The sequence below is a fragment of the Anopheles funestus genome, chromosome 3RL (genome assembly GCF_943734845.2).
Source record: "Anopheles funestus chromosome 3RL, idAnoFuneDA-416_04, whole genome shotgun sequence".
Lineage (NCBI taxonomy): Eukaryota > Metazoa > Arthropoda > Insecta > Diptera > Culicidae > Anopheles > Anopheles funestus.
The window spans coordinates 31,575,792-31,589,195 of NC_064599.1; the positions used below are offsets into that span (position 1 = coordinate 31,575,792).

The following is a 13,404-nucleotide window of genomic DNA, read 5'->3' on the forward strand; positions in this document are numbered from 1 at the left end:
TTTGCCAGAAGGAAGCTGTAAACATGCGACTGATGTGTGTTTTTATTTGTGCCTGTAATGCCCATACAGGCAGGAACAGCAGGCGCACATAAGGGCGAACCATGTTTCTGGACGAAAGTACACAAATGAGTCGGTAGCGCGTATGAGCTGCACAGCCGAGAGCAAACTTTTCCCCTCCCGAGAGTAGAAAGGGTTGAAGGACGTAAAGGAATTTGCTGGAACATGGTGGAATAGACGAAACAATTCGGTGCCTGATGTTGGTGCATACTTTTGGGTGAGTGTGCTGTCGTCACAGAGTCCTCGTCAGTGTCGTTTTTTGTGCCTATTGGATCGACTTACGGGACGACTCGGTGGTTGAGATGGTAGCGGCGTGGGTCTCTACACGGCAGGACCGAGGATCAAATCCGGGAATTCAGTACGCAGGACTAACTATCCGGCTGTGTAGTTAATAAAGTCAAGGAAAGCCAGCAATGGGGCAGGCCCATGATCTCATGAGGTCTTTTGTAGTGCCACAAAAGAAGAAGAAAAATCTTTTGACATTAAGTAGAAGACGCCAATTTGAAGTCTTTCCTTTTTTGTATTTCTTGTCGGAGAGATCCGCATCTTTCACAGCAACCTTTTACAAAATTTGTCCTAAAACTCGTGGAAAACTTGAATTCTTTAGATAGTACTGCTGAAAATACAAGGCATTGCTGGTACACTGTGGTCTTCAATTGGTTACGAAAAGAGAGGGAAATTCCAATGAATAGTATTTGAAAGGCCAATTGAAAACTATGGAAATTCCTTGAAAAACCTTAAGGAATCTCGATGAAATTCTGGAGAATTCTAATGCTCCGGAGAAGAATCCCGAGTAATTGCTAGTTGACTCCAGACTCGATTCTGGAATTTTGTTGTTGGAGCCTATCTTTTGATTCCGAAGTCACCAAAGAATTCACTCCCGATTCGTCCCGGATCACTATTACAGAGTCGATTTACTTATATGTCCGTAATGTACTGAGGATTTCAAGTGACTCTCGGCATGAAATGGTTCCCAAAAATTGTAAATTTTTTATTTATCACTCAGCTATCAAAACTTGAAAATCGTATCTCAGGAACAGTGATTCTCAGAGACTCCCTGTGTATCCGTTGTGAAGGAGAGAATATCGATTTGTTTTTTCCCTGTTGCTAATGAGAAAGTACACAATTGAACATTATCCTACAGTTCCAGTTTATTCTTAATGGCGCTATGGAAATATATGGATGAACATAACTTTTAAAAAACTCTCTCCTTTTCGGTGGTTAGTATTTGTGTTTTTTGTAGGTTCTTTTCTCGCATGTCCTAGATGGCGGTTACAATCCGCCACATTATTTATTGAACAGCCATGAAATCCTTCAGTTTATGCGATACACGTTTCGGATAAGGGCACGAAAGGTTTCGGTTGGCTACTAGCGAAAAACACAAAGATACGGATTCGCTATGTAATGGGATAGAAATGCTCGGTCGTCCCAACAAATGTCCATGGGCATCTGACGCGTTGAACATGATGATAAATTCATTATTAGCCATCTCCCAAACTCCCAGCGCGGCTGACACGAAATAACCGTACAGGTTGTCAGAACTTGCCGTCAGCAGTTTCAAGATATTCTCGTGAGAAGGTACGGCGAAAGCAAAACTACACTTCTTAACACATTCGCGCGCGCGTTTGTGTGTGCCGGGATCCTTTTCTTTCCGGGATTCGTCCTGCAAACAGGCACTGGTTGCTATCGCATCATGGAATCGTGTGTGTGTTGGTGTGTGGGTTTTTTTGTCGTATGTTTGTTAAGCTAGCATTATGCTATCGACCATCGCTGTCTGTTGCTGGTAAATAATGAAAATTTAGGAAGGTCGCGAAATTTACGACCTCCCTGTACCACAGCATCGCCGCATCGCAACCTCTACATTGTTGTCGTTGTGGTAAACGGATCCTGAAGTGGTGGTAAAGAATGGCCAAGAACAAAACGTAAAGCGAAGCAACGATGTTACAGCGTATTGTGGTACACTTTGCTTTGCGTTTTTGTACAAGTTTGCGACATTGAGTATTGCCTGGCGACTGTTATCTTGCCGAGTTTTAAGTACTTTCCTACTGACGTGAAGTGCTGTTTCGCGTTTGGTGGCATTTGTCGTGAGTCGCACGAACGGGCGGTTCCGTCTCTGGCAAAATATGAAAAAGCCTGCCAGCGAAGCATAAGTTGTTTTGTGAAACGTGTCGCAGTTGCAAAACGTTATAATAAGAACCAAAAAAAAATCTCGCCTTTCAAGCATGTAATTAGCCGGAAGGGATTCCACTCTCGATCTTTCACGCAACATTTGGTTGAACACGCCTGAAGATGCTTTCCATTGTGTGTTTGACGTTGGTTTCATTGTTGAGGATTAACAACAGCATAATCTGCTGGAGGTGGAAGGATACTTGCTGCAAAATTGTACGGTGAAATGGTATTTTATATTTGATTCTCAAATTGACAAATAAAATTACTTTTCGAATTGTTTTGTGTTTATTAGGCAGTTGCCACACACGTGACAAGGAGTCAAAGTCATTATCGTCTTTTGATCTTTTGCTGGGTTTATAAAATTAACTTTTAATAATATTAATTTTATAACATCGAATCGAATCAAAAGTAGAGCATTACAGAACGTTACAGAACGTTGCAAATGAATTGTCAAAAATGTCTTCTCGTTCGCGTTTCAGTATGTGTCAAATGTTTGATCGTGTAAGATCAATTCATATTGTATTAATATTATTAGTAGTATATTTAATATTAAAATAAAGTAATAGTACATAAGTAACAAAAAATACTTTATTGTATTATATTATAGATGTCACCTTAAATTATCAGTTTTTTAATGAAGATGCTCATTAACTCCATTTAGTTGATATTTCCAATAATAATTTACTAAAAGTCGAAAATTGCGCCTGTAAAATGAAAGGTCATGTAAAGGTTCATTGTTGTGTTGAAAACGATTTGATAAATATACAAAAGTGAATGGCTACTAATATACTACCACTTTTTACTCTTTTACACCGACAGTGCAGAGAAAATAATAAACTTGAGTAATTTATGGAACAGGTTAAAAACAGTCATAAGATCAGTTCTACGATAGCTACCTCCCCAAAAACTGGGAAGTCTGTTGTTGTGCAGACAGATCATTCGGAACGATTGGTGTACTCCCACCGACAGGGAAACTTCATCGAACCTCATCACGAACATCTCGTAAGAATTAGAATCAACAATCGACGGGTGGCATAACTGCTTACAGCGGTAACGTGCGTGTTTTTTTTCATTTTAGGAATTGGGAAGTATATCTTAACAACAAAAAAAAACTGCGAAAATTTATAGTTCCCGCTTCCGATCGCGGAGTGGAGTGGTTGGAAATTTTTTTGACGGGTAAAGAAAATAAAATAAAAGAAATGGTGCACGAGAGAAGTGATCTTCACCGTGTTGTGTAAACAGTTCCGCTGATGATTTGGACGCTTTTGGGCGAACATTGGAAATCGAACGATTTTGTGAGAACGCGCATTTAGTTTAGTTCATTTAGATAAATGCGCACACCCGTTGATCGTCGGTTGGCGTGCTGGGTGTAAGCAAAACCCCGCAGCCAGAACATCATCTTTACGGTAGATAAACGTTCGGTAGGAAATTTCTCCCCAGTCTACAACGAGGTGTTTGAAACGGATCCCGTACTGGACGTAGCTGGACTTATATAAACGAGTGCGGGTGATCATGAACGATGAGATGACTACGTGCTTCACGATGAGCAATGTTACCCTTTCGCTAAAGGGGAAGACCGACGACAGCCGAACATCGCGTATATGCGCCCGTTGCAAATAAATCCGTCGTGACGACGCATTCATGTCTCACGTGCTAATGTGTTCTTATTTGTGACGCAATTATAACCCCCCCCCCCCCCTCCCCTGCATTCCGCCATTACCTCGTAGACGGGGAGTGTTCATTCGGCACATCTCAAGCATAAACCGGGTTCGGAGGGAAAGCGCTATTGGAAGCAAAATGTCTTACACCGGCAACAACGGTGTCGTGCAAGCCAAATTAGCCCATTTTGACCGTCATGTGACTCAATGGAGGTGGGATGTTAGGTGGGTAAAGACAACAGGTGTGAAGCAATGGAAGGAGGGCTGAGAAGGGAGTTAAGCGTAATGAGTGAGATCGACATGTGGCCCGGACCTGGTTGTTCTCTGCGCAGTTTAGCCGCCGTACGACCACGTGCATCTGTTTGCTCTCTTATCATTCGGGCGAGATTTCTAATACAGACAGACGGTACTTCGCCGCATGTGTTGCTGTTGTCTGTCATTATGGGGCCGAAAACGATAAGGAATTAAAATTATGATACCATTTGCGCGGATACTGTGAGAAGTATGGAGGATGGCGAAACAAAAAAAAATAGAGAATCAAACACACCAACGCCAAGTCCTTCACATTGTGAGTGGTCTCAGATGGTTGGTTCCTAATTTTAAGAGTTTTCCAAGAGTTTCAACTACAAGTTGTGTACATGTGAGGAAGTATTCTTTTTTTTCTAATGTATGTCATGTGCAGCATATTCGAGTTCTGGCAGCTCTGGTACGTGTCTTATCTCGCTCATCTGTAGTCGGCCTGTACCATTTTCACACTCACAGGCCCGTTACGAATTCGTTTCGCTCAGTCGGAATGTGTATTTAGCGTTTTTGGTGTCGGCTTTAGTCTCTGTCTCTGTCTCACGAAGGTGAAGCACAGCCCTTAGTCATGTAATAGCATCGTACACCTTGTTTTTTTTTGCTCGCGAACGCGCGAATGAAGTAGATTGTTTGATGCATCTGGTTAAGCCTAGTAATACGGCGACTCTCCGATGAGTGATGTAAAGAGATTGCGGGAATGTCAGGGAGATGACTTAAGCTACAGCGCTACAGTATACGGTGGTGTTGGTTGGCCTGGTGTACGTGTCAAGTAGACGTCAGGTGACTGTCGTCATTCAACACGTTAGACTTTGGCGGTGAAGCATTTTAACTATTCGTCTAGGTTTCTCGCTCTTGTTCTATCTCGTAACAGTAAAATTGTCATATGTAAAGACAGGAGAGCTGTTCGAAAAAATAAAATAATCATATAACAGTGGATACAGTGTAGTAGCTACTTTTCAGTAGCTATAGTCTGTTTTGCTGGAAACATTCCCTTTTGCTGCAGTTGAAGACGAACTTTCAACCAAATCACAATATGATGTAAAAGGAAGCACAGGGGCCCCGTACAGCCGTGTGGATGCAAGCGGACGAAGGGCAAAAATAAATAGTCTACGAGCAATAAAACAATTCGATTGTTTACGCAAACATTCTTCCGATTGGACTAAGGGAGAGGTCCGGAACTGGGTGGAAAAACGACTTTGCATCACAACAGCGAATCGACCGGCGAATGGGGGTGGGGAAGGTCATTTGATGCTGTAGCGTGCGAGAGAACTCAGATCTCGCAAACCGGGAGACGGACACGGGTGGCCGTGTTCACATTGGGGCAGGGTAGTGTAATTGTAGGAAATAAAGCGTCGGAATCTATGTTATTGACTGTGTTTTAACAGCTTCGGCGGACCGGAGCTAAATGGTACCTAGTACTGCTCTGTTCTGTTGCTCTGGTTTTACAAGAGTGTTTTTTTTTCTTCTCTGTTGCCTGTGTTGTCTGTTTGCCTCCTTCAAACGGCTGCCTGGTGTATCGATTATCGAACGCTTTCGTGATGTCATGGTACAGAAATGATACCCGGCACCGGAGAGTGAAGAAGTGGGTACACTCACTCGGTTTTTGGTCGTTTGCTCGTACGTGCCTCAAGTCCAGGTTCCAAGACGTCCCTGGCCAAGATGTATGGGGCCTTCGTGATTTTCAGTCCGTTTCATGTGCACTAGAGTTGTAGGGGATGGTTTGGAAAAGGTTGGGAAAGGGTGGGCGGAATTCTGGAAAATGCCTTGGAGAAGAGCAAAGCAATTTAGCAGTAGAATTTACCATAACCATCCAGCTGCTGCTTGTAGGTTAAAACACGTACATTATATTTTAATTTATGTATCTTTCGTAACAGTTTTGTGAAATATCAACATACTGTTGTTATCGTGTAATTGTTTGCATTCAATAATATTATTTGTCTAACATTGGGATGGGATACTTTATGGGAAGAAATATATTGCCTTCTAGAGTTCTAGATGAGTAGGAAAATTTATTAAATATCTTGCAAACTAAATGTTAAGCAAGACTATATAATAATGTCTGAAGAGTTCAGAGTTCTGAAGACTACAAGAATTCAATATTTTTTTCCAATATTGCCACAAAAATTCAATTGTAGTAGAAATATTTCAAGACATTCGTAGTGTCTTTAAATGCTTTTGATGTGTTTTCCTTCTTGTCTTGATGGTCTTCTTAGTTACTAGACTAGGCTAGATTTATTTTTTGCAGTCGGTAAAAATACGAATACCCAAAAGTTCTTGACTTCTCACGATAGAACTTTTGTCCAGATTCGGTCCAACATCTTCGGTGTATTAAACCGAACGTTGAGACACCAGACCATCAGACCAATCGAATGCCAGGTCGCAAATAACGCCGTCGAATCGCATCAGTTTGTTAAACGGCATAAAATATTGAAGCATGGTTAACCAACTGCTAATGGGAAACAATTGCTTAGACACTTAGCACTACATAAAGACAAGACTTTTACCGATCGCCGACGATGGCACATGCATTTCTATCGTCTTTCTGAAATATCTCCACCCGCACGGAACGTAATCCGGCTGTACGAAACGTAAGATCCCGCCCAACTATTCTTCGACAAACGCTACGGACATGATTGCGAATTTAATTAAACTCAATTAAACGACTCCGAGGTTTTTGTTGGGAGTGTGTAAGCCACTGTCTTTTCATTGCTGAACAACTCGTGCGTCTCTCATCGTATGCGCTCTTCTAGATTAGATCGGGAAATCGGGTCTATTAGTAGCGAAGGACGTAACGAAAGGAAGCGGAACCAGGTTAGGGAGGGGGGTGAAATGGAGGCCATGTGTCCATGTGTCATGACTTTTCTTCTTAATTGTTCCACTGTGATTTCCTGTTGCATGTCGGACGTGATTTGCTCAATGTATGGGAAGGTTTTTTTCCTCGATTCTTCCCGTGATGAGTTGTTTCGTCGTTGCTTTAGTGAAATGATGTAAGTGTACTGACGTTTTTTTTCTTTTTCTTTTATTTTCCCCCTCTTTTCGATATAACATTTGACAGAGTGCGTAAAACAAAAAAAAAGAAACTATGTCGAGCCAACAGAAGCATCGAATTCAGGTTCCGGACGGGCTAAGGGATGTGCTGCTGGAGTTCTCCATAGCGTACTTGCTCGAGCAGCCGGGCGATGTGATCGATTATGCGGTGACGTTCTTCACAAAGCTGCAGGAAGACCGCAAAACAACGATGATCACGTCAGCCGAGCCAACCTCGCCGGACGAGAGCATAATGTCACACGACGAAGGTAAGCTAAAGTGATGATTTTAAGTGCTCGTTGCATATATTTCACAACTTCTTCAAACTTTTACTTTAAGTATTTTTTTGTATTATTATTACGATGTAGAACATTTTTTAATGAAACTCATACCATAATGCACAATTGTTCTAAAAACTGACCGGAACGACCAATCTCTAGCTGTCTAGCCCTAAAGCATGCGCTTTACCACGGCCAATATTAAACGGCGTGGAAAATGGAAAACTCCACCACCGTGTTGTGTGCGTGTGTGGGGTTTTGTATCCCTGTGTTGGTTTTCTTTGGCTGGCAAGTTTTCAACACTGCGGGTACCTTTTCCTATTCAATCGGGCATGCTTTTATCCATGCCAAAACTGCCTTTTGCTCGCAGCCCAGCTATTTATGTTGCCGTTGCCTTGCCAAGGATACCCTCAAATTGTTATGCCCTACATTCAGCTTCACACTTCTCCCAACAGTCCGGATTGGCCGTGTGTGGGTAAGTGTTTGTGTGTGTGTATGGTCTGTTGTTTTTGTGTAAGATTTGGTAAAATTATCGATTTTTTACCGTCCAGCGAACGTCGTACCACGGCCAAAAAGGGCGAATAATAATTGTTTATAAGAACTCCTCAGCAGAACTGGTTTGGGAAATGTGAAAATCAACCACTTTTTCGTCGTACCTATAGACAACTTTGACGTCGTCGAATAGTGGAGCAAATAGTGGAAAAGAACGTCATCGTGGAAAACAATATACGCACAATTTCCATGGGTGGAAGGTTTTTTGGGGTAAGGTGGCATTGGGTTTCCACCTGAAGTGAAGATACCGTTGAAGCGATTCACAGCCACACTCATTGATATGTGGGACCTCATGTGGTCTTCCGTGTGAAAAAAGGCGGGTAAAGAGGGAAACAAGGAGGGAAAACCCTCCAAGACGACCCCTTCCCGCCGCACACATGCGTGTCACAATATGGTATATGTACACTCGTACTCGTGGAACCATATGTTTCTGAATGATTGTTTACACCCTCGGCTTTGCGGATCTTACAAGCGCGCACAATGCGTTGTAAGATAAGAATACGACAGCGACGTCGTATGTGCGCGCCCACACTCGCCGGTTGATGTTACACAAAGTATTCATTTTGCAATTTATTGCATCGTTCGTGTCTGTATGGGACGGGCAATTTCTGTATCGTCTTGGCAATGGAAAACCAGTTTTTGGGGTGGAAGAATGTTGAGCACGCAGGAATGAGAATGGTTTAATTTGATCGGTTTTAGGTAATTATGCTGATTTGTTTCGAGCGGTATTAAACAGCAGAACGTGGTAACCGGGGTGGCGTTTATTTTAAACAAGCTCTCAACTCATCTTTCTGCGTTTAAAAGTGCTATACTTGGAGCAGGTACTTCAGACTACGTGTACATCATCAAACGTATCTTTCTTGCGGATATCTTCCATGTTTGTCGTTCGTATTGTTTCAATGGTACACCGGTTGGATCTCAAGCTACTCCAGATTACAATGATATCATTCATTCAGCCTTTTGCTTACAGTTGCGTTACCTAACAAATCCACCCTCCCAGCATTATTTGTTCAGCAGGAGTCGTCACTACGGTGTACAGCCGTAAAAGGAATGGGTTTTCATGCGCAAACAAAAGTGCGTACGTTTCTCGGAAACAGAAGAAGCCTTTACTACTGAATTAGATGGTTTATCTTACTGTTACGGAGTTGTTTTTTCCATTGGCTGATTGGTTCACTCTTCTACACAAGGCCCCGACAAGTGTCCCCCGGGTGGTAGTGTTCTTTCGGCGCAGCGAGTTTTTTGCCGAGAGAAAATGTTTTTATCACAGAAGAGTTGTTTACCGCATTGACCAGTATTCGGCAAACAAATAGTAAATATATTTCTAATAAATGTAACATACATTTTCTAGAATACATTAACATAAATCATCATCGTTCTAGTTCTGTCCGCTAACCCATCAAGGGCGTCCGTTATTGGACGTCAATTTGTTTTCGGGCTGCCGTTCAATTCGTGTACAGGATTGAACCAGAACTAGATGAAAAATAACTTCATTTTCATCGATTGGCTTTTGCCTTTTCGCTCCACATACTGGTGCTGTGCTCAATTCTGTAAACACCACGAGCTTCAATGTTCCTCGCATGTCGATTAGACGAATGTATATACATATATACGTATGGGGATTGCCTGGCCGGGAGCGGTGGTCGGTAGTGAAATTCGATGGGCGACCATCGTTGTCCCATCGTCCCATGTTGGCGTCCTGTGAAGCAGTCTTCCAAGCAAAACCCAGCCGCCCAATCAATTGCCTAGTTTCGCGCACAATCGTTCTGTTTCGCTAAAATATTCAATTAAGAATAGATAAACACAATCAGTGGAAAATGCACCGTCGAACACAGACGGGCCAAGGGGAAATCCCGTGGAACGGGGGGAGTTGGGAGTATAGGGCAATTAGTGTTATTATTGGTGAGCTGAGAACTCTCCGGGGTTCTTCAGGCACGCAACCGTGTTCGGGCATGAAGATGTCGTTAGTCGTCAATTGGCCTCCGTCTGCTCGGGGCAACTCCATCTCACCTCTGCCCTTCTTTACCGTTCCTCTTTGATATCTTTGAACCACAATCCCCAATTGCTCGGCAGCTAAATTTAAAAAAAGTGTGCACTGCCGGGGTGATCCCAGTCTAGTTGATTCTATTATTCGATTTTACGGCAGTGATTTTGCTTTTGCGTCACCGCCGCGCAAGCTTATGGGCACCGTGTTTTTGTGCGTTTATGTCTATATACGGATCATAAAGCTTCATTTCATTAGGAATTTTATTTACACTGAAGTGGGTTTCGATTGGTTGTTGTAAGTGGTTATTAATTAGCAATAATTCTCTGGATCCAGAGTTAAAACACCCATCATCCTTGTTGTTTTCAGTGTCTTTGCATTACCCAACAACTTGCGCCCGATAAACAGACCGAATGTGACTCCGTTTTTGAGACTTGCATCTGAATCGAAAAGCTAAATAGTGCGTGCTTGTGTAGCGTTTGATATGCATCGCACGATTTGCTCGAAGTCGAGAGTCGCGCAGGTGTGCCGATGTGTCCTCGCTGTGTTGCACCATCGATGCATCGCCCTCGATCCAGCTGCAGTGTGATATATTGCTTGCTTTAATCACTGCTATCTGTTTGCCACTTGCCATCAACGTTACACGTGCCCCTGTACATTCAGGACGCGTATTATCGAGCTAGAGCCGTGCGAAAAAAATAAACTTACGGCGTGAACTACGATCTACTTGATTCGATAGCAATAAATGGATTTGCACAGCAAAAGCTCAGGTTTTTTGTGCTGCACCACGCAACAACAACGCGGTTTAAAAAAGTGTCTTCGAAAAGCGAGTCTCTGTCGAGGGTTGCGGTTAATGATGCTGGTGATGAAGATTGATGAAGCTATCTATATTTCGTTTACTTGGCGATCGCCATTTGATGGTCAGAGTTGTTCGTTTGCCTGAGGGGACCATGGTAACGCTAACGTGTGATACAATTCTTGAATAATTAAGACATCATGTCATATTATGGTTGTGCAGTGAATAAATGTTATTAATCGACGAATATTGCCTGATGGCAAGGAGAACTTCTTTTCGTCTACATAGTTTGTTTACTACAAAATGGTTACCAGCCATTTTTTTCTTTAGAAAAAAAATCCTGTAAAATTTCACCCCAGTCCGGGCGTGTGGAGATCATCGCCAAGTTGAATTGATCAAGTTGATCAAGACTGAAAAACGCGATCATGCTTTAGGACGTAAACAATATTCCTGATTCTTACTATTGTTTATCATTGCATTAAACTTTTTCCACCTTTTTTAAAACAAGCGACATTGCTTTATAATCATCAAAACAGACCCGATCAATTATCAGTTTGCATTGATCTGTTAGTTCGCGAGACGTATTTTCCTCTGTGCGTGATTTTTCGTAAAATAAAAGGTTGCTTCTGACGCTTTCCGTTTAGGTCACATGACCCTTTCCAAACCCCGTTGCACGGTACGACCATTGTACAACACGCGTAAATCGTGTGCGTGTGGCCTGATTTGGTCATGCGACCGATGCAAAACCTGTGCTACAATCCGGCGCAGACGGGCGAATTTATAATTTCGCGAATCGCGAGACCCACTCGGTACCGGTTTGGCGTCGACAGCCCTCATTACACTCTGTGCAGGTATCAAACCAATCTGCGAATGCGTTTACCGTGCACATGACATCGAGCAAGAAGCGAAACGGCCAACGGATATGCATTTAGCGGCAAAGGGGTAACCAGGCGCACGGGCGGTACTTGTGCCACGAAGTCCGGTTTTAAGCGTCGACTGGGAATTGGGGTGACCGTGCGATCGGCCGAGCATATGCATCGGGGCGATTCGAGCCCTCGCCTCGGTACGCTGTTGGTCGGAGCATGTCACAACATCAAGATCATGCATGCGACCTGCACTTTATGGTGATCGGCACCAGAAGCGCGACTGTATGTAGATTGTAATCAAACATCTTTTGCGAACAATTTGTCCCAGCCGCAGTGCAACGATAGCAAAAGACTACAAATTAGTTAGGGAAAATTTATTGCTTCACGGTAACAGATTATAAAGTTCGTCCACGGTGGTGCGTATATTGCAGATTGTATCGAATCACTTCGAAGTCTGCGCGAGTCTTTATGCTGTGGAGTTCGCATCACCCGTGTTTGCAGATCTGGTTGTCAATAGTTCTTCTTTTGTATTTTAATATTTTCTTCGTTTTGTATCTGTTTTTTATCCATTTTTCAACAAAAATCTTGTTCTTACTATGATGATTTTGTAAGTATATCTAATTTAATATAAAATATTCACTTTTTTTGTATGTTTTCTCTTCTAATACTATTTAGTTCTATTCTTCTTTCTATTTAGTTCTATTTAGAATAATATTTCTTTTTCGAAATATTATTACTGCAGAATTGCAATTCTTATCCCTTTTTTGTATTTTTTTTTTTTTGGTTCATGAAGAACGGCCTGACCCTTTTTGTGAGTTTATTTTACTCTATTTCTTTTTTTTTGTGCTAGTTTTACACCTTTCGTTAAGCAATTTCAAATTACAATTCACAGGAAGCAGACCAGTTTTTATGTTACCTTTTTTTTCTTACGTACATAAAACATTCGCATAGCTTACGAAACGCCCACAGCGCAAGCACTACACATACAACCATTTGAAACGCATAATTCAGTGTGAAGAGTGGTTGAATATTTCATACACTCAATGTATGTACATTACTCGCCAATATTTCCCCTGGTGTCTTACCAGCCGAATATGGATTGAAGCGGTTGAGATGGTTTGTCACATCAGGCGATTGAGCTTGATGTGATATGAAACGGGATTTATGCGTGGCTGAATTTTATTTGCTTCGTGTACTGGTAACTGCGTTCTTTGCCGAGAAATTCTATCATAAAAGGTGTGATAACATACATTTACAAACCGGAGACAGTTACATAATCCATTCCAAATGCCCTCTGTCTCGCTCTCTCTCTTTCTCTCTCTCTCTCTCTCTCTCAACATTTACATCACCTTGATCATCTTAATGCTGCTTGAGAATGATGCTTATTTATTTCAAGACCTGCTTCTATCTGTGTGTGTGTGTTTTTTGTCGTTGTTCGCGCAAATTATGTTTCATAAGAACGAGAATTTTTTTAGATTGTTCGTTTTGCGCAATAGAAGTATCTTATCGGCGAGAAGCCGTGATGTGCGATAGATACGAAAGTACCGAACGTCTTGCAAGCAGGCAGACAAAATTGTTGCTTCTACTCTCATCGTTCAGTATTGATTTAGAAAGGACCACCGAACCATGAAGCAGAAATAGAGCTTTCCATTTTTCCATAATATAACGAACGTCCATGATGATTGATGATTAGAGTAGCGGGAAGCTGTGTAAAGTGAAC

At 42.2% G+C, this 13,404-nt stretch overlaps 1 protein-coding gene across 5 annotated transcripts in view; it reads left to right on the forward strand.

Annotated features, from left to right (window-relative positions):
- The window catches only part of LOC125770979 (cAMP-dependent protein kinase type II regulatory subunit), a 38,528-nt gene that overhangs the window by 7,140 nt on the left and 17,984 nt on the right, over positions 1-13,404 (forward strand). For all 5 annotated transcript variants that reach the window (XR_007419255.1, XM_049441136.1, XM_049441139.1 and 2 more), the window contains exon 3: positions 7,240-7,480. Coding sequence is in view for 4 of the 5 variants with exons in the window: in XM_049441136.1 (XP_049297093.1) it covers positions 7,267-7,480 (214 nt within the window). In the remaining variant the exon portion in view is untranslated. The remainder of the gene's footprint in view (positions 1-7,239; positions 7,481-13,404) is intronic.